Below are 27390 nucleotides of genomic sequence, written 5' to 3' on the forward strand. Positions count from 1 at the left end.
TATAGGCTTATTCAAACTTCTAATAGTACATTAAAGGAAATTAGGTGTGTGGTATGGAAAGATTTCTAATAAATACCTAAAAATTAGCTCAAAGCGTTTCTTACAATTTTTAAAATTATATTTTATAGGGAGTTCCTGGAGATCCTGGAGCAGTTGGCCCATTAGGACCTAGAGTGAGTACTTTCTCCTTCGTCATTAACTTTGTTTCCACTGCCTTCAGTTTAAAAAAAAAAAAAAACTTTTATCATAAACTGGGCTTTATTTTAAGAATTAAAATTATTTTCCTTGATGAAAATAAATCTTGTGAGAAAATCCTGTGCTGCGAAACTAGTATATTCTTATTTCAAGTTCATTTCTTATCACTAAATTAGAAAATTGAGCCTCATTAGTGGCTCATTTCTCAGTTTTTATCCAGTAGAAGCAGTTTTGCAGATTTCCAGAAACATTTTTAACCCACTTTCTGAACAGTCGCTAAGCTTGCTTGACATCCCAATGTTGCACTAGGGAGAACGCGGAAATCCAGGCGAGAGAGGAGAACCAGGAATAACCGGACTCCCTGGGGAGAAGGGAATGGCTGGGGGCCACGGCCCTGACGGTCCAAAAGTAAGTATGGCGGTGAGCTGGGCGCTTCAGGATGTTCCAAGAGTTATAGCCCAATAAACACATGATGGAACTAAAGTGTAGTTCTCTTGTTGTTGCAAGGTAATTCGATTATATAATTTTCTTCTTCAACAAGGATTCAGTAAGCATCTACTAGGCTTTCTCCTTGGCACTCAAGAGTCAGCTGAAAAGAAGTCTCTTTTCTGTGATGGGATTTAGGATTTAGTGCACATAATGATACATTCTCATAGAGAAACCCATTCCTAATATTTATTTTTAGAACTTCTACTAGTGACTTCCATTAATAAGCAGAGGCAATAAATAGACAATTGGATAATTCCATTAATAAGCAGAGGCAATAAATAGAAAACTGTATAATTTATTAAGAGATATTCCTAATTATATGCTCCATTTTTTTGGTCTCAGGTTCTGCTTACTAACCATAAGAAAGTATGTCATTTTTGAAATCGGAAAGTAAAATACATCATAAGGCAAAGATCAGTACCATTTCCTTTGGGTGCCATTTAAGATTTGTAGAAGACAAGGTGACCAATTTCAGTATAAACAATTAAAGTAGAATTTTTCATGATCATATAACATTAGGCCCCTTATCATTTTTAAGGTCCAGAGTGATTACATAGTATCTGCTTCAATTTAATCACTGACTTAGCCTATAAGCAAGCTTAATATCATGGGTTCATTAGTGAGAGTGAAATACTTTCTAAAAGTAATGTCTTCTTTCTTTATCAGGATCCCCATGATGTTGTCAAAGAAAAAGGAAGGCAACCATTAATTTTATTTGAATTAATGCTCAATTTCCCCCAAAGAAAAAAGTTGAAAACATAAATCAACAAAGAGAAAGGCAAAGTCTTTTTTATTTCAAAAAATGACCTCAGACAATTTTCACAAATGAAAAATATAAACACTAAGCTGAACCATATGAAATTGCTGATATTCCACTCTTTTTGACTTACCAGCAGAGAAATTTCATGTGGCTCAATCTTAATACTGTATTGGTGAGGTCACTTATTGTTGGTTCATTTTAGGGCAGTCCAGGACCATCGGGGACCCCTGGAGATACAGGCCCACCAGGACTTCAAGGTATGCCAGGAGAAAGAGGAATTGCAGGAACTCCGGGCCCCAAGGGTGACAGAGTAAGTCTGTTGTTTTGTTTTGTTTTGTTTTAGTTCATTCATTTAGGCTTTCTCAATTCCTCCTGAAAATTATTTCTTGGCCAGGCTTTTATGTGTACCATCCTAAGTCACAAGTCAATCTTCCCTCCCTCCCTCCCTTTCTCTTTCTTTTGTTCAGTATCTATATTTATTGAGAAAAATATACAATGCCAGGCACTGCTCTAGGCTCAAGGGAATATAACTATGAAGAAGAGAGATAAGCCCCTGCCCTCATGAAGTTTCCACAAAGTGAGAGAAAAAGATAATTAAATGAAAAATGGCATTTTGTGTGTTTCCCCAGGGTGGCATAGGAGAGAAGGGTGCTGAAGGAACAGCTGGAAATGATGGAGCAAGAGTAAGTGAAATCATTTCTTTTCCCAGCTAAGCTAGGAATCAACATTATCATTATTACATGAATTTGCCTGAACTTTCCAAAATAAAGTTCATTGTGTTTCCATATGGTCAGGATTTGGAAGATGATGAATTTTGAGCTTTGATGTTGATCAATCATGGATACTCATTTTGCTTACTTTGAATGAGAGCAAGCCAAAAAGTGGTCATTCTTGAGGGAATGAAATAGAACACATTTTACTGTGCATATGAGAACAGTGCTTTAAGCAGTAGGGCCCTCTTTATCTTTCTTCATCTTCTTTTTTATTTCATATGCAATGTTTATTTTTTGTTCAAGTGTTAGTCTAATGAGCTGTCCTAGACCTCATTCCAGAGCAGGCAAGTAGAGTTTTGCAGAGTAGCCAAGTTGAGGCTTGAGCTGGCTGGACGTTAGGGGTGACAAAATTACTGCACAATGAATCGTCATTAATGCTTTCATCAATAAAGAGGATGAAGAAGTGAAATGTAAAGAAGGGTGGTTGACCCCAAGGCATTGTTTAATGTCATGTCAGAAGCTGACCTTTAACAAGCTTTTGATTCTCAAACATAGAATACATTTGCAATTCTAGGGACAGACTGGGTATAATTTTTTATACGTTAATGAAATTATTCTCTCATGTAAGAGCAGATAGATACAGCTGCTCAGACATTCAACATTTCCTGGAATAATTCCTGATATTTGAGGAATAATTTCTGTTTCAGTGTGACATGGTTTGCTGGTAGTTGTCATTCTGTGCCCTGCTAAGAGCACTTGTACCATAAAAAAGAGCTCACATTGAACCATCGTTAACATATTGATTCGGCACATTGAGCCACTGTTAATGCACTGATTATATTAACTTTTGATAAAGACAATAAAGTAAAATAAAGAAAATTTTTAGTCCGAGTGGTAATTACCCCTTTTTTCTTTTTTCTGAAAATCTACTTAAAAGTGACGTCACATGCTTAACTTAGCAAATTATGAACATGAGATGTTTCTTGCCTTGTAGTTAGCTCTAATATTTGATTTTGTATTTCAAGAAAGGTCTAAGTATATGTGGCAGGTTGTTTGTATCTTATGTCATAGATGGTCTATAGTGAGTAGTAAAGTAGTGCAGTGCTGTTTGAAGGAGTGTTGCATTGACAGTTAATTTTAAGGTGAAATTTAAAATATGTATCTATTGTTCCTATGAACTAACTTTAAAATGCAGTGTAATAGAAACAGGACTTGAGCAATGACTACTTTATTTTCAGTAAGGACAATACATTGCTTTAAGGAGGAAGCAGAGCAGACTGCTTGCTGTAATCTCATAGTAAAGGGAAAAAATGAATAACATGTTTTCTCTGTAAGAAAAAATAGAAGGGGGGTGAATTTAATGAAGTGATCTTTATATTTAATCTGATTCTTTAAGGAAATATATTAGGTAAATTATTGGAAGAATATTGTTCTATTATAGATCTAGAGAATATATGGTCACAGTTTTCTCATGTTCTTATAAGAATATAAATTTAAGAAGTCCTTTTTGTTCCTTAAATTCCTTCCATAATACATACAAAAATTAAGTAACAAAAGAATAGTTGGGCTGCATATGAAGAGGCAATGCACAAATATCAGATAGAAAATTTGTTCCAGAAAAGACTCCACTATAGTCCAGTTTAAAGATTGTGACCACATGTCAAGAAGACCCAGTTGGAACCTCCATGTGATAGCTCCCTGGGCTCTGAGCATAAAGAACCCCAACCTCAGTGTAGTTGGGTAGTCACACTCCTTGTAATCTTAAGAGAATGTAGAAAACTCAATGCCTTATCACAGTTTCACTTAAAAAAAATAGAGTGGTACTTTGTTCATGTAATTTAAGAATATAATATTCTCTACAAAAGAAGAAAAGCTTTTTTCAATCTACACTCAAATTTCAAAATTAAATGGACCAGGAAACATAGAAACATTGTAGAAGAGTAGCATTAATTTAGGACTAACGTTTGAAGACAATATTATGTAGGGATGAGTTGAGATGGATGAAAGAGATTAGAACATTTTGTGGAGAACATCCAGGAAATTGTTTTAGAGTAAAGCGAAAAATCTTAAGAATATACAAATTATATCATTTATTAGACAATGTTTTGCAAAAGCAGCTAAGCTATAACAAAATGGTACCTCCTTTGTTTAATCATGGAGAATTTCATGCATTCTCTTCTTCAATATGTCTATGTTCTGTTCATTGACAGGGTCTTCCGGGTCCCTTGGGTCCTCCGGGTCCTGCAGGTCCCACTGGAGAAAAGGTAAATTGATGTTTTGTGGGCTCAGAGTCAAGAAGTCTGGATGATAGCTCTTTCTCATGCTGTTTTCTCTTTCATAACATGTGGTAATTGGGCAAGATCATCTCAGAGTTCTCCCCACCATCTGCCCTACACATAGCACTTAGTGCCCTCCAGTTGCATTATGTTTTGCTCCTGCTTTGGACAATAACCATCTAACGTCTGCTTTCTAGGGTGAACCTGGCCCTCGAGGTTTAGTTGGCCCTCCTGGCTCCCGTGGCAATCCTGTAAGTGACAGTATTTTGATTGTTTTTTTTAGAGTGGGACTGACCAGGAAAACAGTTCATCATTTTGTCCTGATATTTATATAAAACCATGCCTGTTGGTTCAGGCTATTTATAACTTCTTAGTTTTCAGCTCTTACTTCTCTCATTAAACTCAAAAACTTACCAGTCTTGTTATTTGTATGCAACCTATTAAATCTTGGTAAGCAACTCATTTACTAAATAATTAAGACAGTTTTTAGAGACTTCAGACCTTGGAAATTTTGTTCTATGGCCCTTATCTCTATATCACGCTTAAGAGTCTTCCTCAAGAAATACATCTAATCATCTATCTATACATTTCAAAACACTGTAAGTTTATATAATTGTATTTTTAAATACTGTTCCCATTTAGAATAAAGTGTGAAAGCTACAGTAATTTTGTTTTATCCTAGGGTTCTCGCGGTGAAAATGGCCCCACTGGAGCTGTTGGTTTTGCTGGACCTCAGGTATAATTTTCAAATATCTCTAATTTACGATGAACACTCTTCTTATGATAGCAATAAATTCAATTAATTATCATTGTCCTGTGTGTTGAAGATATATTAAAGATGCTGGAAAGTTTACAGTTTTCTAGGCAATATTCTCATTTTCAATATATTCTTTCATACATTCTTCCATGACTGGCACTAAAATGGATGGGTTCGCACTATTTCAAATTCTATACTTATTTGGTATAATAAAAATGTGGTGGGATAACTTATTTTCTCAGACTGCCTTCAAAGACCTCATTAGGGCATTTTCTTCTCCTATGCTCTAATACTGAACACAAAGCACCATTTAACAATATATGGTTAAATGATATGTTGGTAATAATTACTGTCAAATAGCTTGTCTGTAAGTGTTATAATTGATTGTTTATTTAAACAATTGATACAGGGTCCCGATGGGCAGCCTGGAATAAAAGGGGAACCCGGAGAGCCAGGACAGAAGGGAGATGCAGGCTCTCCTGGGCCACAAGGTCTAGCAGGATCCCCAGGCCCTCATGTAAGTGGAAAGCAAAACACCAATAACCTGAGTCACATGCCCAATGGTGAGACTTTGTGTTTAGCCCATGTTGCTTTCCTTATAGTGATCTTTTGTTCATGTTTTTCTATGTAGGGTCCTAATGGTGTTCCTGGACTCAAAGGTGGCCGAGGAACTCAGGGTCCACCCGTAAGTTGGTTTGAAACTCTGGGAATTGCACACAGATAGTCGCAGACGCCTAGCACTTCATGGCCATTTTAAAGTTAATCTGAAGCTGTAACAACAAGTTTTTACTTGTATAAGTAAACTGTCGTGGAAAGGGCACTTAAATGGAGATCTGGGTTGCAATTAGTTTTATGATCTTGGAGACCCAGCTGCCTCCCATATAACATAAAGAATATATTACCTATGGAAGAGGTGAGGAATAATGGGGAACTACTCTACAGGATTCTGTGATGCAAAAGATTAATGTGATCCTAGCATGAGCCTTGAACATACTTGTATGTGTTCAAGATAAATGGAAAGTAGAAAGAGAAAAATAGCATCCTTCCTACTGATTAATGCAGATCCATTCCCAAAAACATAGTATACAAGAAAAAAAAAATCTATTGTTTATAACAAGGAAGGGAATCTAAAGCCTAAGCATCCCTGTGAAAAAAATAGATCCCAGAAAGTATATGTAATTAATAGTTATTTTAAAATTGCTTATATGATATTGTATTTCTAGGGTGCTACAGGGTTTCCTGGTTCTGCTGGCAGAGTTGGACCTCCAGGCCCTCCTGTAAGTCAATTCAGTAACTCAAATCATTGGTAGTGGAGTAATCACCCATACACACACATGAAAATACACACAAACACACATATATACACATTATATAAATACACATATATGAGTTACTGTTTATTCTTTTATTTAATCCCTTAATGATTTGTTAACCCATGTTAACAACCATTATCCTAATAATTCATACACACTGGTATCCTATCAAAGTAAATTCACCTTTAATCATCCAGTCCTTTTTAGCCCCAATGTTTGACTATTACTCCATTTGAGTACTAAATTCTAACGGTATTGTGTGCTAATAACCATTTCCTCCAGTTAGGAAGCATCTCTGAAACTTCGTTTAATAAATGTTATTCTTTCATGATAAGATCAGGTCAGACAGAATAAAATGTTATATATTCACTAATGGAGCAGAGGCTTAAGATGTTTAAAAATTCAAGTTAATTTCAACACACTTTTGATATTGAGTCAAAGGTAATTGTCTGCAAATAATTTAGATTTCCTCCTGGGAAATGAATCTGCAGCTCTGTTTTGTTTAATTTTGTTTAAATCCACTGAATGACTGATTATCTAACAGGAAAAATGGACCCGAGAGGCCATTGCATCAAGTCCTCTAATGTGGCTTCCACTCTGCCGTCCCGGGTTTCTTCCTATCTTTACTAGGGAGCTCCAGGACCTGCAGGGCCCTTAGGGGAACCTGGGAAGGAGGGACCGCCAGGTCTTCGTGGGGACCCTGGCTCTCATGGGCGAGTAGGAGATCGAGGACCAGCTGGCCCCCCTGGTGGCCCAGGAGACAAAGGAGACCCAGGAGAAGATGGGCAACCGGTAAGTTTGGCATCTTGGTTTGCGGCCACCTCTATTAGAGATATTTACTGATAGATAACCCGTAATATTCACTGCTGAAAAGAAACTGTATACATTAACCTGGGTGCTTTCATAAATCCTTAGGCCCTATATGTTTTAAATTTACACCTCTCTGCTCTAGAAAAAAAAAAAGGATATGTAGAAATATAAAATATAACAGTAATGGGCATGGTGTTCAAAAACTAAAGAGAACATTCTTTGTTAAGTATCTGTGCTGTATAAAGACAATTTTAAAAAAATACGTTATTTTATTTGATATCTAAATGTCTCGAAATACTAATGTGTTAGGTTACTATTTCTTTTCTTTATTTAAAAAATTTGTCTTTTTAAAAAGAGGAAAAATAGTTGCCTGAATAGTTACCTCTTTCATTCCTTCAGTATTCACATTACTCTTCAAGTTTCTTGGAAATCAATGAGCTGCTTTCACCTTTAAACAATGTTAGAGGCTCTGTGTGGAGTATAAATTATGACTACTCCTATGTAGTAGGGTTTTATGAAACAGAATTGGTTTTTTGGTCTGAAAAACCTATGAAGCTGTGATCTAGTCCTTGCATATGGTTTTATCCTGGAGGATTTCTAATTATAGTTTATCCTCAAAATTAGGGTCCTGACGGTCCCCCGGGCCCAGCTGGAACCACTGGACAAAGAGGAATTGTGGGCATGCCAGGACAGCGTGGAGAGCGAGGCATGCCCGGCCTGCCGGGCCCAGCGGTGAGTGGCCGTCGGTCAATATTTCATCTGATTATGTGCAATATAATTTGCGAAGAGAGAATTTATCTTTTATTTCTTAGTAGATTTAAAGTCTTTTTTAGACACAAATTCTGAGTATCGTAAAAACCTTTGAATTTGAATGTCAAATTCTTTACTTAAGCACCTTGCAAAGTCTTTGAAAATATATTTATTTAACCCGGGGACCAGAGAAGTAGACAAATAAGGATATGGATTTTGGGTGATTCTAAATTTTTCTTCAAAGATTAAAAATACCCGTGGAGCTAGAGAAAGGGGATAATCTCCTCTGGTGAGTAGGTAGCCTCTTTTTAAATAAACATGCCTAACCAAAACACCCATATTTCACAGTTCAGAGGGCAAGTTTTCATAAATCATCAAAGGGAAGAAGTAGTTGAACCAAAGTAATATTGGAGGTGAAAGTGGGGTGAGCGATAAAGATAGACTCTGAAAGTAATCTCCTGTTCCCTGGAGGCTGCTAAGAACCTCACATTCCCCGGAGTGGGGATAAAAGTTTGACTTACTCTTAGCTTTGAAGAGATTAATTTTTACCGCTAAAAGTTTACATGCTTGTGGGGGTAAAAAATGATGTTTTTATACGGAATGTGGACAGAGATGTACTGCTGGGACCTTGGAACTGGGGGAATCTGGGTAGAGATATGAAACCAGCAAACCTGGAGTTAGGGAAGATTTTACTGTTACCAGAAGTGAGCCAAGCACCCAGAAGCACAATCTCCCAATAAGATAGTGAAACCCAAGTGCCGGGATACAGAAATAAAGTGAGTATTGTGGGATAATGGATAATTAATATTATAGAAGGCGGAACTGAGGTGCCATTTGAATAAATGTAGCCTTTATGTAAACTGGCTTTCTTACATTTCTTCAGAAGTGGTTGACATATTTATATGCTTATTTCAGGGCACACCAGGAAAAGTAGGACCTACTGGCGCACCAGGGGATAAAGGTCCGCCTGGCCCTGTGGGACCCCCGGGCTCAAATGGCCCTGTAGGGGAGCCTGGACCCGAAGTGAGTGCTACATCAAAATAACTCTCCTCTTGTCATCTGGGTGTCATGGGAACAGCTTTTTTTTTAAATTTAGAAATCAATTTAGAAATTTAGAAATCGATGGCGCATTTGACCGGAAATTTCTTAGTGATGTTATTTGATGTACTTTACTTCCCCAGTGAGTTGTCTACATGAGGAAAGAAAGAGAAGGTAATAAGCACTGACTTCATCTAGTCTGGAACCAAGGATTTTAGTTGATTTAGGTTGTTGCCAAATTGTTTTGAAGGTGAAAGGACACATTCATCCATCGTTTATCTTGTTATTTCACTCTATAATGGCATATTTCTCAAAATTGCCAAGTTTTGTGGTAATAGGATTAATATGACAATTACAGCTTGTGAAAAGAGAAAAGTAAGGAGAGATCATTCTACTTAAATATCACTATAAAGTAACATTATGCATGTCATGTTCCCTGAGTCTCATTTGAGAGGAAATCAATTTTTGAAAAGTGATTTGAGAAGTTATAGGTTGGAATCTCCTCTGTCCAGTGCTTTCATGGGTAAATTACCAGACAGTGTCACATTTTCTTGAAACAATCAATACCTTTCAGGGCAATTTTTCATCAAATGATAAAAACATAGTTCTGAAAAAAATCAAAGTAATGTAGGAAGAGAAGAATGTACATTGTAAAAAGTTATTTCATATCTAAACCCAGTTGTTTTATTTTTAAACTTCAAGGATATTGTTTCGATAAGCTTAAGATATGAAAGGGAGGAAAACCATTCACTGGTGATACAAACAAAACCTAAAATTCCAAGAATAAAATTATTGCCTATGTATTTCAAAGGATTTAGGACTCCCCCCCACCCCCAGTTTTAAAATAAAAAATAGAAATGAAGAATTTAGATTAAATGCAGGACGCATTCTAGGAGTGCCTGGGGTGGGCTTCCCTGGTGGTGGGGCTCCTCCAACTGGTGCTGCCTGGTCTGAGCCCACCATTGAAGAGGTTGATTAAGCCAACCTGAGCATAGATTTAGTATTGTTCCACACAAAGCACTGAAGGACCCAAATTTATAGCAAATTCCATGATAGTTTTAAAGTTGAGCTGCCATAGTAAATAACTGGGTATTCTTAATGCTTGAATATGGACTATGTGCACGGGGCAAGGAAATAACATTGAACTTTCTAAGCACTGGATTGTAAGTGGAAAATGCAGTGTCTTCTATAAAACTGTATTAAAATTGGCACCAAAAAAAGTAAGAATGTGTTAATAATCTTACAAGCAATTCCAAGTAATAGAAAACATGGCAGAAGACTTTCTTCTACTAAAATTTCCATAAGTGCTAATTTATACTTTATGGAAGAGAGGTGGAAACATGCTGTAATTTTTCTGGCAATTGGAATGAGATTTTTTTCATTACTCAGTTAACTCATTTTTCAAACATGATTCTTTATAGGGTCCAGCTGGTAATGATGGTACTCCAGGACGGGACGGTGCTGTTGGAGAACGTGTAAGGGCACTTTCACTGATTAGAAAATCAGCAGTAATGTAAATCTGAAATCTTTGTAATACTAAAGAGTAAAATTTACCCTTTCTTTCATAGCTCTGGGGCAGCCCCGATTTTCTTGATAGTAGCTACCTTTTCTGTAATGTCATAATTTAGGTAGATCTTGTCAATGAAATGAGATTTGAGTACACAGCAAAGTGAGATGGCATTTCTTATTAATTGTAGGAAAGCACATTGCTTTCATATCTGGTGCAACATGAAGGCTTTGGATGAGGATACAGATGAAGTAGCCTCAATTTCAAACTCATTCACAAAAGTACAGAAGCAGAAATAGAGCTGGGTGATATCTAAATTTCTCTACTCCTCTCCTCAAGTGAATGCCCCATGAGAAAATAAACCATGTGGCTTTCTACATATCGTATATCCCATGATGTGTTCTAAATCTCATGACTTATGCTGAACTGAAAATATCCCCAACTTTTTCTGAAGTCCCAGTCCCTTTGGGTAGTCACACAGTTGTCTCATATCAGTCCACGGAGGGCAAAAAATCAGTCCCCCAGTCTAACGTCTATTATGACGCAATGACTCTTTTCACTCTGAAAGCTCATCATGCAGCAGAATGGGCTCTAAAGTCAGACAGACTTTGACTGGAATCTTGATTCCCTTAAGTAACCAGCAGTGCAGCCTTGAACAAATATTCTAAACCTCAGTTTTTAAATACTTTAAATAGGATGACTACTTATTCCCCTGGACATTTGTGCATTAAATAGCATGTTTAGAGTATCTAGTAGGCACTCAAAAGAAAAAGAAAGTTTTGAGAAATCTTGGAGTAGGCCCTCCCCCCATCTATCATAAAGCCAGGGAATGCAAATTCTCTTGACATGTGGATTTTTCCCTTGGTCAGTATACATTGTACAATGCAGTAGTCTTCAAAGATTTTGCAGATGTCTTCCCTGGTATAATTTTGAAAATCTAAGAACCCCTATGCACAATTTAAGTTGCCATCACATTTTATTTTAATCATAAGTTTAAATAGTTGGAAAGGGGGTAACCATTGGTAAATTCTAAATGTGCTTTCAATATATATATATTTAAAAATCCTGTATTTGCCCATTTAGCTTATCCAGTGTATTACATGCCCATTCTCTAGCCTAATTGCCAAGGTTTATCCTGGCTGCCAAACTGATTATTAAAGAGGAAGTAGGGAAGGATATTTCAGATCAGTTCTCTGAGAGAACACATATGGAGTTGAAAATCTAGAAAGTGGTTTCCTTAAAATTTTCCCAGTTTTCACACTCTGGAAAGTGTTTATCCCAAGTGAAAGGATACGCTTAAAGACTGCTTGGTGTAAGAAACATGCTAAATTCTGGAGGTAACACTGTTACACTCCAGTAATCTTGACTGTGGGAGTCATAGGGTAAGAGTGAGGGGAGGGAGGACATCTGAAATTGGGGGAAATATTCTTATTCTTTTCAGTTTGATTTATTAGTAAGTAAATACAAGTAAAATATTTAAGTAAAATATAAGTTGAATAATAAAAATCAGGTTTAAAAGAGGTATAGGGCGCCTGGGTGGCTCAGTTGGTTAAGCGACTGCCTTCGGCTCAGGTCATGATCCTGGAGTCCCTGGATCGAGTCCCGCATTGGGCTCCCTGCTTGGCAGGGAGTCTGCTTCGTCCTCTGACCCTATCCCCTCTTATGTGTTCTCTCTCTCTCAAATAAATAAATAAAATCTTTAAAAATAAATAAATAAATAAAATTAAAAAGGTATATATTTTCTTACCATGAATAGTATGAGCATATAGAATGCCGCTGGTTTAGGATAAATATGAAAAAAATAATACCATGGTTATTCTCGTCAGGGTGATCGTGGAGACCCTGGACCTGCAGGTCTGCCAGGCTCTCAGGGTGCCCCTGGAACTCCTGGCCCAGTTGGTGCCCCAGGAGATGCAGGACAAAGAGGAGATCCGGTAAGGAGAGTCAGTTTCATCCTGACAGTTACAAACATCAGTGTGCCATATTGTGAGCTACATGCATGCACGCACAGAATCATACAAGCACATTTGATTAAGGACTCTAAACAAAGAATGATAAACAGCCAATTATGACTTAAACTGTTTTAATGTTAATGAAAAACATTTGGTTTCTAATAGATACTCAAAAATCCTGATGCTTTGAATTTCATCATCTAAAGATGTTGTAATTGATAGGAAATGTAGTAAGTATGCATCATGGTAAATTTAAGCAAATAATGTCTTAGCGTAATCCACTCAGGGGATCTTCAGTCAGTGAAGTCAATTAATGAAATTGACTAAAGAAGTGTCATTGGGTTGTAGTGAACGCATCTTATGCCTAAGGACATTAGCTTGATTTTAATCAGTTAGACATAAGAGTATGCACATAGATATACATAAACATATATAAGTATCCAACTTATATATTTTTGAATTCTGTATCTATATAGTATATGCATATTTTTTACACACTAATTTTTGTGAAAATTTCTTCTAGGGTTCTCGGGGTCCTATAGGACCACCTGGTCGAACTGGAAAACGTGGCTTACTTGTAAGTTCTCTGTTTTTCTTTAAAAATAAAAATCTTCTCACATAAAATATATATACTCTCAAAGAAGCACAATTTAAGATTCATAAATGAAAATTAGCAAGTTCCTCAAACTGTGGACAAAAATATTAATTTAATATCCAGAAGTTTGTATTTTTTTATAATTTTAACATATGTCCTCTGAATTTCACTGTGAATTCTTTCAATAATCAATAAAGACCTTTAGAGTCATAGGTTTCTCTCAAAATAATAGGAATCTTAGTGCCCTTTTTAGAGATTTTCTAGAAATCACATAGGAAAATGGGTTTGAAATCTCTTTGTAAACTTGAAAAGTGCTAGTCAAATATTTTTTATTTTCAGCTAGACTACTCTGCTCATGTTCTGATCTTTTTGCTATTTGCAATTACTTCCAGGTTAATGATTATTATATAGATATTTTACTGTGAATGAATTATCTCTGGTGGCAGCCTAATAGGCCATGTTCCTTTCACACTCATTATATAAATTAATATCTATATTGATGAAGAAAAATTATAGCCTTAAATTCATGGCCTATTATTAAATCATAATTCTCAGCTTTGATTTGAGCCTCACTGGAGAAGATTTCATAGTTCTATGGCATGTCAAATGAATGATTTTCTAACTAGTTACAAAAACAATGTGGTTTATTTTTCATGATTAAGTGAACTTTAGTTAGTAATTTAAATAGGTGCTTTCTGGTTTAGTTTATTTTCAATTATGAAGTTTTAGGACACCCCAAGACAAAAGAACCTCTCTAATGTGAAAACATTCAGGCTGATTTTAGTATTTAAATTTGCATTACTATATAAAATATGTAAAAGTAACTAAGATCTACTCTTATTTTTATGATAAAAAGATTCCCATACTGTTTGACAATTAGGATGTCCAAATTAAAAAAAAGATAGAGAGAGAACCAAACAAAATAACAAGAAACTAATAAGAAAATAATTAACCTGAGAGCCAGTCTATTTGATGATATTTTCCATTCTCCAAAGTCAGATTGATGGAGTTTGAATTATCTTTTAGGAAAACTAAATACAACAGAAGCTGTCCCTATAGTAGGTGACCCTATATAGGCCTCTTGTCTGTTTACTGTGAACCACTGGATTCCTGGAGTTGCTCCCATTTTCTAAGACTTTAAAAAATGAAACAAAACAAAACAAAACAAACAAACAAACAAAAAACAAAGAAAAAGGCAGCCCAAGACTGATCAGATTAATCTGGTAATTTCTACCTCTTCTCTAGGCATAGCTTCTATCCTACAAGAAGATGCTTAATTATTGCTTTTTTCTTTAGTTTCTCAGGATCAGGATTGATGAATTTGGGTACAGATATTGCAGATATAAGGATAACAGGCATTTCTTTGTGTTTTCTTTAGAGGAGAGTGGCTTAATGATGATATTCCTCTTCCATTTGCTTAAACAAGGTTTTGCCAATTTTTTATTCCCCCCCAAGTTTGAGATATAATTGGCATATAACATTATTACAGTGCATAGCACAATGATTTGATGTATGTATATATTGTGAAATGATTATCACAAGTTCACAGTAAGTTTAATTGGCACCCATCATCTCACATATTTGCAAATTTTATTTTCTTGTGATGAGAACTTTTAAGGTCTACTCTCTTAGCAACTTTCAAATATGGCCAATTTCCTTAATATACTCCCAGCTGGCATATCCAGTTAGCTTATCTACATGTGCAAATTTAATAAACATTCCTTTCTTAGAGGAAAAGTAAGTAAGAACTCATGTTTTAGTTTAAAAGAATCCATGTATGGTGGCAATATTTTTACATAATGATATCAGCATAATATGTGAAATACAATCCTTGGAAAATGTTTCAGATCAGTTAGATCAAACTTAAAAATACATCATTTTAGTATGAATGCAGGGTAGGCATTTAACAAACTGAATCTTTTGGAAAGCATTATTATATATCTTATGTTTTTAGTGATCACCTTCATTCCTTGAGGAAAATAGACAAAAACTTCTAGGTCTAATTCTATTTAGATAAGTAACTATGTTAGTTCATACAGTAGTCCCCCCCTTATCCGCCATTTCACTCTGAGGGGTTTCCGTTACCCGCGGTTAACTGCAGTCAGGAAGCTAATGATCCTCCTTCTGACATATCATCAGAAGGTCAATAGTAGCCTAATGCTACATCACAATGCCTACGTCATTCACCTCACTTCATCTCCTCACGTAGGCATTTTATTATCTCACATCATCACAAGAAGAAAAACGGTGAATATAATACAATAAGATATTTTGAGAGAGAGAGCAAATTCACATAACTTTTATCATAGTATATTGTTGTAATTGTTCTTTTTGTTATTCATTACTGTTAGTCTAATTTGTGCCTAATTTATAAATTTAACTTTATCATAGGTATGTATGTATAGGAAAAATCATAGTGTATATAGTGTTCGGTCATCCACTGTGGGTCGCGGAACATGTCCCCCGTGGATAAGGGGGGGCTGTTGTACAGTATTCAAAAGTGTAGTAAATACAACTATAAAAATTAACATTGCAGTAAATTATAATCTCACCGAGCAATACCATGTCATGACCCTATTTCTAGGGACCCCAAGGACCTCGAGGTGACAAAGGTGATCACGGAGACCGAGGTGACCGAGGTCAAAAGGGTCACAGGGGCTTCACTGGTCTTCAAGGTCTTCCTGGACCTCCTGTAAGTTATTCCTTTAAGTATTATTTGCCTTCCATGTGAAAATACACAGGTATCTTGACAGGAATATTTATTTGTCCATAAAATGGTTGGACTTTTTATATCTTATTTTCATTTGAAAGCATATCTTGAATATTTAATTACCCAGTTACTCATTGTAATTTGCCATATATCAGCTGTAATTTTGTAGGAAGAAATAAAGCAAAAGGACATATGTACCATTACTCTACAGTTTAGTATTAGTCAACTCATGTAGACATCGTAGAGACTGATGACTTCAAGAAATTAGTTTATCCTGCTAAAGTCAATGACAGCACATTTTTAATCATTTTTAAAAGCTGAGAATGGCAAAATGTAGGTGTAAATATTTTGGCGACATTTTTTACTTTTTTCCTACTTAGGGTCCAAATGGTGAACAAGGCAGTGCTGGAATTCCTGGACCATTTGGCCCAAGAGTAAGTAACAAAACCTACTAAGTTGCAGATGTAAATAACCACAATGCTTTTGGTGACACAGTGCTAGGGCTTGAGTATCATTTTTATGGCATTGAAGCTGGAGTCAGCCCAGGTTTTCTGAAGCTGACAGCAAATGTATGAGACAAACCATTCAGCAATTACCTTTAAGTAGAAATATTCTGAAACATTGCTTCATGGGCCCACATTAAAACCTTTTACCTACCCTGTATATACTGATCTGTTACTTCATTTTGTTAGTTTGTGTTCATTGAAATTTCACTGAACTCTTTAAGAAGATACAATAGGACTTACTATGAGGTAGAAACAGATTTTGAAGCTGGATATGTTGGTTTTTTTTCCTTTAAGTAATTGAGATACTTTTTCAGAAGTAGTTTGCATAAGGCTAATTCAGAAGCAAATCATAAAATGAAACCAATAATTGAAGCTTTTCAAAATTCTACATTGGTATCAGTGCTGCCTCCAATAGGCCATTAATGTCCTAAGACAATTGACACACATAATTACCTAGGACAATCGTGGGAAGAATTTCTGCTATGTCTAAATACAGTGTAAACAAATCATACATAACATTGAGAAGAGTAGTATTAATATAACTGGGATGTGATGAGATCCTGGGGAATAAGCACAGAAGTTTAACTTATATTAATCACTCATACCTCTGCCATTTTCTTAGTCCTAATTAATTAAATTTCTAATTAACTTTATAATAAATGAGATTTGATGAAACAGCCTTCTTCCCATAAAAGTGGATGATCAGTCCAGTAAAGTTTTTGACTGATGGGGGTCTTTTACCATGTATGGATGATGGAGAATCCAAGTGTGATCAAACAGTGAACATTAAGGAGCCAGAACTCCATTGATTAGTCAGCAGGACAATGAATGAGAAACCATTGTGATTGCTCTGTAAGGAAAACAGTTCTTTGACTAGACAGTCATTGTAAAAAGTTCTCTTCATAGAATCTAAAATACAGTCCTTTTTTCTGGCAGGGTCCTCCAGGTCCAGTCGGTCCCTCGGGTAAAGAAGGAAACCCTGGACCACTTGGGCCTATCGGGCCCCCTGGTGTGCGGGGCAGTGTTGGAGAAGCAGGACCTGAGGTAATCACAGGGGTTTGCATGCAAGAAATGCTGTTGGTTCCCAAAGCTTGGACTCTACCCAAGGAACATCTGTGCGGCATGGTGGACAAGAGATCGAAAGGACTCTGGAAACAAACCTAGAAGTCATACAAGAACTTGTCCATATGAGTAACTATTTCAAGTATTTTAATACAGATTATTCAGAGCATATTAAATTAGAGTCCAAGCTACGGAAGCCTGGACTTCGTGTGACACCAATGAGAGAAAATAGCAGGTTATGATTGTATTTATAATTAAAGTTACAAAAATGTCACTTCGCTTTAAATGGCAATATACTAAACGTGACATTGATGAGTACAGTCATTCAGGAAAAGGCTGGAAAGGGAAAAGTACAAAATTAAAGTTTTTCTCTATGGAAAATGCCATTCAGAAAGGATTTAAATTAAAACTTCTTATAAAACATTCCAATAGTATCAACTTGGGAAACATCAGGAATTTGGGAAACACGCTCCCATTTCTGCCATGCACCCATGTGCGTGTATGTATGTGAGTTTACACATCCCTCTGTGCTATTTCTTCCTCTTTGGTCTTATTTACCTTTCCCTTTTTATTCTGTCTCTTCCCTTTACTGATATTAACACTAAACCAAATATTTATTATTTATTATATGGATGGAACAGCCTTATTTTCCCCATGGTCAAGAGGAATATTTCCTATCTATTTCTCTGGGAATGGAAAACAGCTGTAGAATTGGAATACCTCTGACTTATGTGGCTCTTGATTGACTTTATTCTGTGGTCCGGTGGTCCTTAATAGAAAAAAAAATCTCTTCCCCCCTATTAGCATAAAGGAATGCATAGAATCATGATATGACCTTAAAGGGAAAAAACCCAACGGCTTTACCAGTCTGTTGAGGGTGAGGCCAGGTTGGCAGTGTGAAGCGACTTGCTCAGAGGCACCTAACACGATGCGGCTAGTATAGAACTCCAGCCCTCTGACAGCCAGCACTGCGCTCCCCACATGAAAGGTGGACTACACACCCTTGCAGGCTGTCCCCCGATCCCCTCAAGTTGCTGAGCTCTTCCCTGGGAAGCGATTGATAGGGAGGATCCACTGCTAAGCACTTTCTGTGCTTATGTCCCTATTACTCCAATAGTTCTTGTATGGCAAGAAAAGTAAGAGAGCTGTTTATTTTTGTTAATAAAAAGGCTAAAGAGAACTTTATTCAATTTTGTTTAGTACAGAGAAATTTGATTTACACATTAATTAATGCACATAAAAAGACTTCCTATACTTTCCTCTGTATTTGGAAGTAGGGGAAAATTCTTTCAGGGTGTTTCTTGCGGGTATTTCCCTTGATATAGATGTGAGGTCTTAAAGAACTAGCACCCACAACTCCTCTGCATCTCCTCCTCCAGCTCCTGTCTGTAAGTCTTTTTGAAATATTTTAGTTTGCCTTGCCCCAGTTTGGAAATGAATGTACATACCTACACATTCTTAATATAAAATATATTGCATCTGCAAGGTAAACATCGGAGCAAATATTTTATGCTTTGATTTTTATTGGTCTCAGATGCTGGCTTGCAGATCTGTTGCCTGATAAAAGTTATGCATCATTTCTCACACTTGAAAAGTTACAGGAGCAGGCCCAGAGCCATCTAGTTTTAAAAAGTCATGAGGTCAGGGGCGCCTGGATGGCTCAGTGGGTTAAGCTTCTGACTTTGGCTCAGGTCATGATCTCAGGGTCCTGGGATCAAGCCCCATTAGGGCTTACCGCTCGTGGGGAGTCTGCTTCTCCCTCTAGAGGCCCCTCTCCCCCACTCATACTCACCTGTGTTCACGCTCTATCTCTAATAAATAAATAAATCTTAAGAAAAAAAAATCATGAGATCACAGATCTGTCGGTACCATCAAACTGGGATATCGCACTAACTCCCCACATACAAGTCTCATCAATGCCTTTGTGTCCAGTTGAAAAGCAAAAACAAAAAATATATATTAACTGCATTTCTGATTTTTTAAAAATTAGGGTCCTCCTGGTGAGCCTGGTCCACCTGGTCCCCCCGGTCCTCCGGGCCACCTTACAGCTGCTCTTGGAGATATCATGGGTCACTACGATGACAGCATGCCGGATCCACTTCCAGAGTTTACCGAAGATCAGGCGGCTCCGGACGACAAAAACAAAACTGACCCAGGGGTTCATGCTACCCTGAAGTCACTCAGTAGTCAGATTGAAACCATGCGCAGTCCTGATGGCTCTAAAAAGCATCCAGCACGGACGTGTGATGACTTAAAGCTTTGCCATTCTGCAAAGCAGAGCGGTGGGTAGACACCTCCCCATTTGAGCAAGGTCCATTGTTTCTGATTGTGTTCTCAACTGCATCCCTAAATATTTTACTGAGTCTCTACTTAGGTGACAGACACAAGAAGTAAAATGGCAAGCCTGTCATAGAATTTATGCTTTAGTGGTGGGGACAGTCAAAATGACGTGAAAAATTATAGGATGAGATAAGTATTATAAAAGAGGGCATATTCTATTAATGATCCCATTTCATGTAGTTCCAGAGATAATTTATAGCATTCTAATTGTAGTTCAACTCATTTATTTACTTTATTCATAGATTATTAGATTCCAATTATATTTTGCTTTAAAATATCGGCTTTCTAAATTTAAAGAGAACACATCCATTTTGGCAAAGCCATGTAATTATTGTGGATTGTCTCTTTTTGGTATAGTTTTCTAATCTATAAGATGGGTATAATGATATTTCCTTCCCATGTCTGTTTTGAGCCTTCAGCACATGATGTGGCAAAGTGCCTTAGAACAGTGCCTGGTGGGACGCCTGGGTGGCTCAGTTGGTTAAGCGGCTGCCTTTGGCGCAGGTCATGATCCCAGAGTCCTGGGATCGAGCCCCGCATCAGGCTCCCTGCTCGGCGGGAAGCCTGCTTCTCCCTTTCCCACTCCCCCTGCTTGTGTTCCCTCTCTCGCTGTCCCTCTCTGTGTCAAATAAGTAAATAAAATCTTTAAAAAACAAACAAACAAAACAAAACAAACAGTGCCTGGCAGTAGAAAGTGCTCAGATGTGTAACAGTTACTTTTTCCTAGCTGCAGAGTATTTCCTGAACAGAGATACTCTCTCTTTTTTTTTTTTAAAGATTTTATTTATTTATTTGAGACAGAGAGAATGAGAGAGAGAGAGCACATGAGAGGGGGGAGGGTCAGAGGGAGAAGCAGGCTCCCTGCTGAGCAGGGAGCCCGATGCGGGACTCGATCCAGGGACTCCAGGATCATGACCTGAGCTGAAGGCAGTCGCTTAACCAATTGAGCCACCCAGGCGCCCAGAGATACTCTCTCTTAAAAGAGTCCTTCATCAGTGAGTTCGTATCTTCAAACCCTCTGTTAATTCTTTCAGAGACTCATAATCATGTTTGAAATTCTATTTAGCACGTACTTTTATTTTGGAAAATAGGTGAGTACTGGATTGATCCTAACCAGGGATCTGTTGAAGATGCAATCAAAGTTTACTGCAACATGGACACAGGAGAAACATGTATTTCAGCAAACCCACCCAGCGTACCACGTAAGACCTGGTGGGCCAGCAAGTCTTCTGACCATAAGCCTGTTTGGTATGGTCTTGATATGAATAGAGGATCTCAGGTAATTTAATATACTTTCTAAAAATTATATTCTTTGCTTTTCATTATTTATTGTGTTTTATTACTTATTTAGGACTATGCTATTATTTTTGACCAGGTTTATTATTACATAAATAAATTTTACTATGAATTATATTAACATAAATTTTGAATGATAATTTTCCCATTGATGGAATGTGGAAAGGTAATTGTTTTTACTATTAGTACTTTTAATGCATGTGACACTGACTGTGGAGTATACTTAAAAGGATCTTGCCACAGTTGAAAGGCATAGATTATATTTAGCATCAGGAGAACTTGGTGACTAGCACCTGGATCTCTTGCTGACTTTGTGACCTCAGGAAGTCACTTAACCTTTTGGAGCCTCAGTTTTGCCATTTTAAAGTGAAAGTGATGGGGCGCCTGGGTGGCTCAGGCGGTAGAGCCTCTGACTCTTGGTTTTGGCTCAGGTCATGATCTCAGGGTCCTGGATCGAGCCCTGTGTTGGGCTCCGTGTTCAGCGGGGGAGGGGGGGTCTGCTTGAGGATCTCTCTCTCTCTCCTTCTCCCTCTGCCCCTCTGTCTGCTCATGCATGCTCTCTCTCAAATAAATAAATTAAAAAAATTTTAAAAATAAAGTGAAAGTGATAATATTTATCTCACAGTCTCTGTGTGACTATAATAAGCTTATATTATTTAGTACCTGGTAAGCTACAAATAAATATTAGATAGTTACCATAATAGTATTTTTAATAATTAGATCACTATGTAAACTTTGTTGTATTATTTAAACTTAAGGCATTTGTATAATTACAGTCGATCCTTGAACACAGGGGTTAGGGAGAAAAATCAGTCAAATATCTATGCAGTCAGAAATCCTCGTACAACTTTTGACTGCCCTCAAAGTTTACTAATAGTCTACTGTTGACTACAGGCGTTATCCGTAACATAAACCGATGATTAATGCATATTTTGTATGGTGTATATATTACATACTATATTCTTACAATAAAGTAAGCTAGAGAAAAGAAAATGCATTAAGAAAATCCTGAGGAGGAGAAAATACATTTGTAGTACCGTATACTGTATATACTGAAAAATTCTGTGTATAAGTGGACCCAGGCAGTTCAAACCCATGTTCTTCAAGGGTCAACTGCATATGAATTCTTTTAATATTTTTAAGTCCATTCTCCTTTATGTTTCTTTCATGGTCCTGTATTTTGATTCTCAACCAGCCTTGCCACTTCCTATTGTAATATGAATATTTCATTCTGGATCTCCTTATGGCAGCCTAACTCTGCAATTTTCCTCTCACCTCTGCTTCTGATCTTTCCTCAGAACACGTGTTCATAGCAAACATAATGAGACATTATGGATGTGTGTAGGATATACTAGACTCTACCCTTGTTTAATGAGTAGGAAATTTTAAAATTTAAATATACCCAGTTGAAATATAACTTAATTAATATAATATGTAAGAGGCTTAAGTAGGAGCCTTGAAAATAAAATTCGAAATAGAAGATAAGTAGAAAAGAACCTGTAGGAAAATATTTTTGATTATCTGTTTTTGTTAGCTAATGGAAAGTTTGTAATTCGTATTTCCTCTAAGTATGTAACAGTGGGTTTTAAAAGATTTTAAGCCAGTAATTGAGTCCCAGTTCTTATTATAATTAGCAATAAAAACAGGGAGTTATTTTTGATACACGATTAAGTCAATGCTTAAGTATAACTTCTAAAAAGCAATATCTAAGACTTTTTAAACAAATAGAGAAGCAGATTTCAAAAATACTTAAATTTCCTCTGATGAGTTATAATTATCATTGGTTTCATTACCTTTTGTTTGGGATAGTAAGGACAGAGGTTCTTACTTGTGAATATTCATAGAAGTTTCAAAATATTTTTATATATAGATAAAGTATGTTGTTATATGAAAGAATAAAAGTAATATTTCTCAAAACTGATGTCTGAAATCAAAACACACACACACACACAGAGGGCACTATGAAACCCTTCAGTGTTTCATATAACAAAGACTCTTTGTTTCTGTAGTTTGTTTATGGAGATCATCAGTCACCTAATGCAGCCATTACTCAAATGACCTTCTTGCGCCTTCTATCAAAAGAAGCCTCCCAGAACATTACTTACATCTGTAAAAACAGTGTAGGATACATGGATGATCAAGCCAAGAACCTCAAGAAAGCTGTGGTTCTCAAAGGGTCAAATGACTTGGAAATCAAAGCAGAGGGAAATGTTAGATTCAGATATATCGTTCTTCATGATACTTGCTCTGTAAGTACTTTTGACCTACATTGATCTGGTTGAAGAAGAAATTTATTTTTGATAAAAATACTGTCATGGCAGAAGTGGGGGCAATCTTACTCTCACTTTGTTTATACTTGTTCTTTAGGGTAAACATGAATGTGTGTTAGTCCATGAAGCACAGTAGAAGTTTTAATACAAAATAACTAACAAAGGACTGGGTCCTTGGGATTTAACCCAGCTCCTCTGTAAACTCTTCGGTGGTTCTTCTGCAAGTGACTTTATTTAATCTCAGTTCCAGGCCTAAAATTCCTTGATTCTAAAACATATATTCATTCTGAGATACACCTTACCTTTTTCACTGATTTGTATGTCTCCTCACTTGCATATATAGATATAAAAGGGAAAATATTTATTGATGAATTATAGTTTCATTTTTGAAAAGCAAAAAGGCTTTCATAATTTATATTAGTGACCATTTTGGAAGCCGTAAAAGAACAAAAGGCATTTCCTCAATTTAAACATGAAGGGAATGCCTGCCAGCCATGCCAGGACCTAACTTGATGTTAGCAGTGCTCTTAATTTTAAGTAGTGCTCTAAAAATCATTGCTTTCACATTATAAAATTTGGCTTGGAAATTTATATCTAACATCTTTGGAATAACTTGTCTATACCATTAACCCGTTGCATCATTTAATTCCAGAAACGAAATGGAAATGTGGGCAAGACCATCTTTGAATATAGAACGCAGAACGTGGCACGCTTACCCATCATAGATCTTGCCCCTGTGGATATTGGCAGCACAGACCAAGAATTTGGCATCGAAATTGGGCCAGTTTGTTTTGTGTAAAGCAAGCCAAGATACATTGACAATGAGCACCACCCCCGCCATCAATGACCACCCCATTCACAAGAATTTTGACTGTTTGAAGCTGATCCTGAGACTCTTGAAATAATGGCTGATCCTGCATCAGCATTGTATATATGGTCTTAAGTGCCTGGCCTCCTTTCCTTCAGAATATTTATTTTACTTACAATCCTCAAGTTTTAATTGATTTAAAATATTTTTCAATACAGCAGTTTAGGTTTAAGATGACCAATGACAATGACCACCTTTTAAAAAAGTAAACTGATTGAATAAATGAATCTCTGTTTTCTTCAATTTATTTCAATGTAATGACAAAGTTGCTTAGTATTTATGAGAAAATTCTTCTTCCTGGCAGGTAGCTTAAAGAGTGGGGTATGTAAAACCATAATACATGTTTATTTCACTTGGCTGTAGTTTGAAAAATAGAAAGTAGTGCCCTTCTGTGACCTCTCATTCCCAGATTATCAATTAAAAATGAAATCAAAATGTTTATCCTTGTGAGTGAAACCCACATGCATGTCTTGATATTGTTTAACTACCATAAAAACTCTTTAAAGAGAACTTTGGAAAAAAAAATCAGTTTCTCAGTGTCTCAAATGGAATTTTTAAGTAATATATATTCAGTGGAATTTCTGGAAAACAAAGTGATCTTAAATTTTTGTAAAGTGTGGTAAGTTCAGACTTTTTTGTCATTCAAATTTAAAGGTATCTTTCCCTCTTGACTCCATCAATGTAGATAGAAGTTACATGAGTATACCATTGAATACATTTGCACTTTCTTGTTTAAGAAGACATTGAATGCAAAATAATTTACATGTACAACTTTATAAACATATGTCCAGGACCCAAAGTCGAGAGTCTTCCACATGTACAATCTCATCATCCTGAAGCCTATAATGAAGAAAAAGATTTAGAAACTCAAGTTGTGGAGCTGACTCTAATCAAATGTGATGATTGGAATTAGAACATTTGGCCTTTGAACTCTCGTAGGAAAAGTGACCCAACATTTCTTAGCATGAGCTACCTCATCTCTAGAAGCTGGGATGGACTTACTATTCTTGTTTATATTTTAGATACTAAAAGGTGCTATGCTTCTGTTATTATTCCAAGACTGGAGATAGGCAGGGCTAAAATGTATTATTATTTTTCCTCTAATGATGGTGCTAAAATTCCTTCTATAAAATTCTTTAAAAATAAAGATGGTTTCATCAATACCATTTGTGAAAAAATAATTGTTAGACTTCCCATTTCTGAAAGAAGGAGCATTGTTCCAGTGCCTTTTCATTGTTCATCTGTCATACTGTATCTGGAATGTTTTGTGATACTTGCATGTTTCTTAGACCAGAACATGTAGGTCCCCTTGTGTCTCAAGGTTTTTTTCCCCCTTAATTGCATTTGTTGGCTCCATTTTTATTTTTTCTTTAAAAATAAACAGCTGGGACCATCCCAAAGGCCAAGCCATGCACACAACTTTAGTCATGTATCTCTGCAAAACATCAAATTAAATGCACGCTTTTGTCATGTCAATGGTTTTTGTTTTGTGAAATTCCTTTGAACATATTAGATCCATTTTACTTCCAATGGTGAAAATTAAAGTGTTGTAGTATTATTTTTGGTCATTTGTTTAAAGGATAAAACAACAAGTACATTCCATTGTGTATATAATGGCTCAGAAACGAAAATCAATTTTCAACATCACGCACAAAGGCAACATGACACTAATTATCACTGTCTATGCCTTTAAAAATCTCAGGGTAGGATTATTGATAAAAAGAGAAAAGCAACTGATTTTTCATGGTTGAATAAACTGTGATAATAAAACGTATGCTTCCAAGTATATCACATACGAATTTAGCCTAAATGATTTCAGAGTTTTATTTTCAATATTTATTTCACAACATTGTTTTTTCCCAAATTGGTTATTATTTGAGCTCTACATCTTCCATTTGAATGTTTATGTACCTGAAGACATTTATGAATTTGGTTTGTATTGAAACTTCCTTCAAGTCCAACCTATACATTTTGTACAAGTTCAGATAGATGGACCAGAAATATGTGGTGATTCTGTTAAGTCAAAAACACTAATAATCTCTAGCTACAGAAATACCAGCTCTTATTTGGAGCTCAGGAATGAAAGGTTGACCTAGACAATTCCAAAGGCCCTCAAATTACTTGTCTGAGATCTAGATCCATAGGTCCCACTAGACTAGTGGACTTCTTTACCTTCCTAACTGATACCTCAAACTCTACATGATCAAAAGTGAAATAATCTACATCTGGGGAGGATGGTGACATTCATTGATTATGAATTTATTAAAAATACAAGTGAAAACTTCCAAAATTAACAGAAATTAAGAAAAAGAAGAAAAATAGCAAAGAAAGCATAAAGAATGCTGAAAAAAATCCCAAACTCATAAAATTTGGCAAATCATGGCCAAGTTGAAGGTAATTTATTCCAAATTGACAAGAGATTCAGGGAAATTGTAGACAACATCCCTTCTCAACAGAATCGTGTTATATGGCTGGGAGCAAGTGCAAACAATTCTGAGGGGAAAAAAGAAATACTGCAGAGTCCTTATCCCACTATGAATAAAGAGCATCTCAAGCTGTTTTTCTTTGAAATTATGAAGATTTCAGGAGGGACTAAGAATAATCTCTTTTTCTTTTCTGGTTTTGCTTTTTTTCTTTAATTTAAATTCAATTAATTAACATATAGTATGTTATTAATCTCTTAAAAGCTGATCTGGGGGGGCGCCTGGGTGGCTCAGTTGGTTAAGCGACTGCCTTCGGCTCAGGTCATGATCCTGGAGTCCCTGGATCGAGTCCCGCATCGGGCTCCCTGCTCGGCGGGGAGCCTGCTTCTCCCTCTGACCCTCCTCCCTCTCATGCTCTCTGTCTCTCATTCTCTCTCTCAAATAAATAAATAAAATCTTTGGAAAAAAAAACAAAAGCTGATCTGGGGGCTGAGTCCCAATAATGGTAAACCAAGGCCATGATACCATATGACAACCACAAGTCTGTGGAGCACAAGACGTGTCAGGAAGCTGATTTTTTATCAGAATGGGTGGCTTACCCAAGAGCAGCTTTTCTTCCTAACCTCCTTTAGCAATGCATCATTTTATCCAAATTTAAGTGTCAGCATTCCCCAGGGATCAGTCTTTTCCTATTTACCTTCGCACTCAATACTCTGTCATCACCGGCCCTTATCCATGCCCACAGTTGTAATTACTATGT

General features: G+C 36.5%; 1 protein-coding gene across 2 annotated transcripts in view; it reads left to right on the forward strand.

Moving 5' to 3' along the window:
• The window catches only part of COL5A2 (collagen type V alpha 2 chain), a 335664-nt gene extending 309981 nt beyond the window's left edge, over positions 1 to 25683 (forward strand). For both annotated transcript variants that reach the window (XM_035007551.1, XM_035007550.1), the window contains 23 exons: positions 129 to 173; positions 505 to 603; positions 1647 to 1754; positions 2074 to 2127; positions 4368 to 4421; positions 4631 to 4684; positions 5116 to 5169; positions 5600 to 5707; positions 5822 to 5875; positions 6414 to 6467; positions 7134 to 7295; positions 7938 to 8045; positions 8979 to 9086; positions 10523 to 10576; positions 12435 to 12542; positions 13084 to 13137; positions 15740 to 15847; positions 16246 to 16299; positions 17308 to 17415; positions 19424 to 19715; positions 20865 to 21052; positions 23079 to 23318; positions 23992 to 25683. In XM_035007551.1, coding sequence (XP_034863442.1) covers positions 129 to 173; positions 505 to 603; positions 1647 to 1754; positions 2074 to 2127; positions 4368 to 4421; positions 4631 to 4684; positions 5116 to 5169; positions 5600 to 5707; positions 5822 to 5875; positions 6414 to 6467; positions 7134 to 7295; positions 7938 to 8045; positions 8979 to 9086; positions 10523 to 10576; positions 12435 to 12542; positions 13084 to 13137; positions 15740 to 15847; positions 16246 to 16299; positions 17308 to 17415; positions 19424 to 19715; positions 20865 to 21052; positions 23079 to 23318; positions 23992 to 24138 — 2415 coding nt within the window. In that variant the 3' untranslated portion in view covers positions 24139 to 25683. The remainder of the gene's footprint in view (positions 1 to 128; positions 174 to 504; positions 604 to 1646; positions 1755 to 2073; positions 2128 to 4367; positions 4422 to 4630; positions 4685 to 5115; positions 5170 to 5599; positions 5708 to 5821; positions 5876 to 6413; positions 6468 to 7133; positions 7296 to 7937; positions 8046 to 8978; positions 9087 to 10522; positions 10577 to 12434; positions 12543 to 13083; positions 13138 to 15739; positions 15848 to 16245; positions 16300 to 17307; positions 17416 to 19423; positions 19716 to 20864; positions 21053 to 23078; positions 23319 to 23991) is intronic.
• The last annotated feature ends 1707 nt before the right edge of the window (positions 25684 to 27390 follow it).

The sequence above is a fragment of the Mirounga leonina genome, unplaced genomic scaffold, assembly GCF_011800145.1.
Source record: "Mirounga leonina isolate KUSES-001 unplaced genomic scaffold, KU_Mleo_1.0 Mir_151, whole genome shotgun sequence".
Classification (NCBI taxonomy): domain Eukaryota; kingdom Metazoa; phylum Chordata; class Mammalia; order Carnivora; family Phocidae; genus Mirounga; species Mirounga leonina.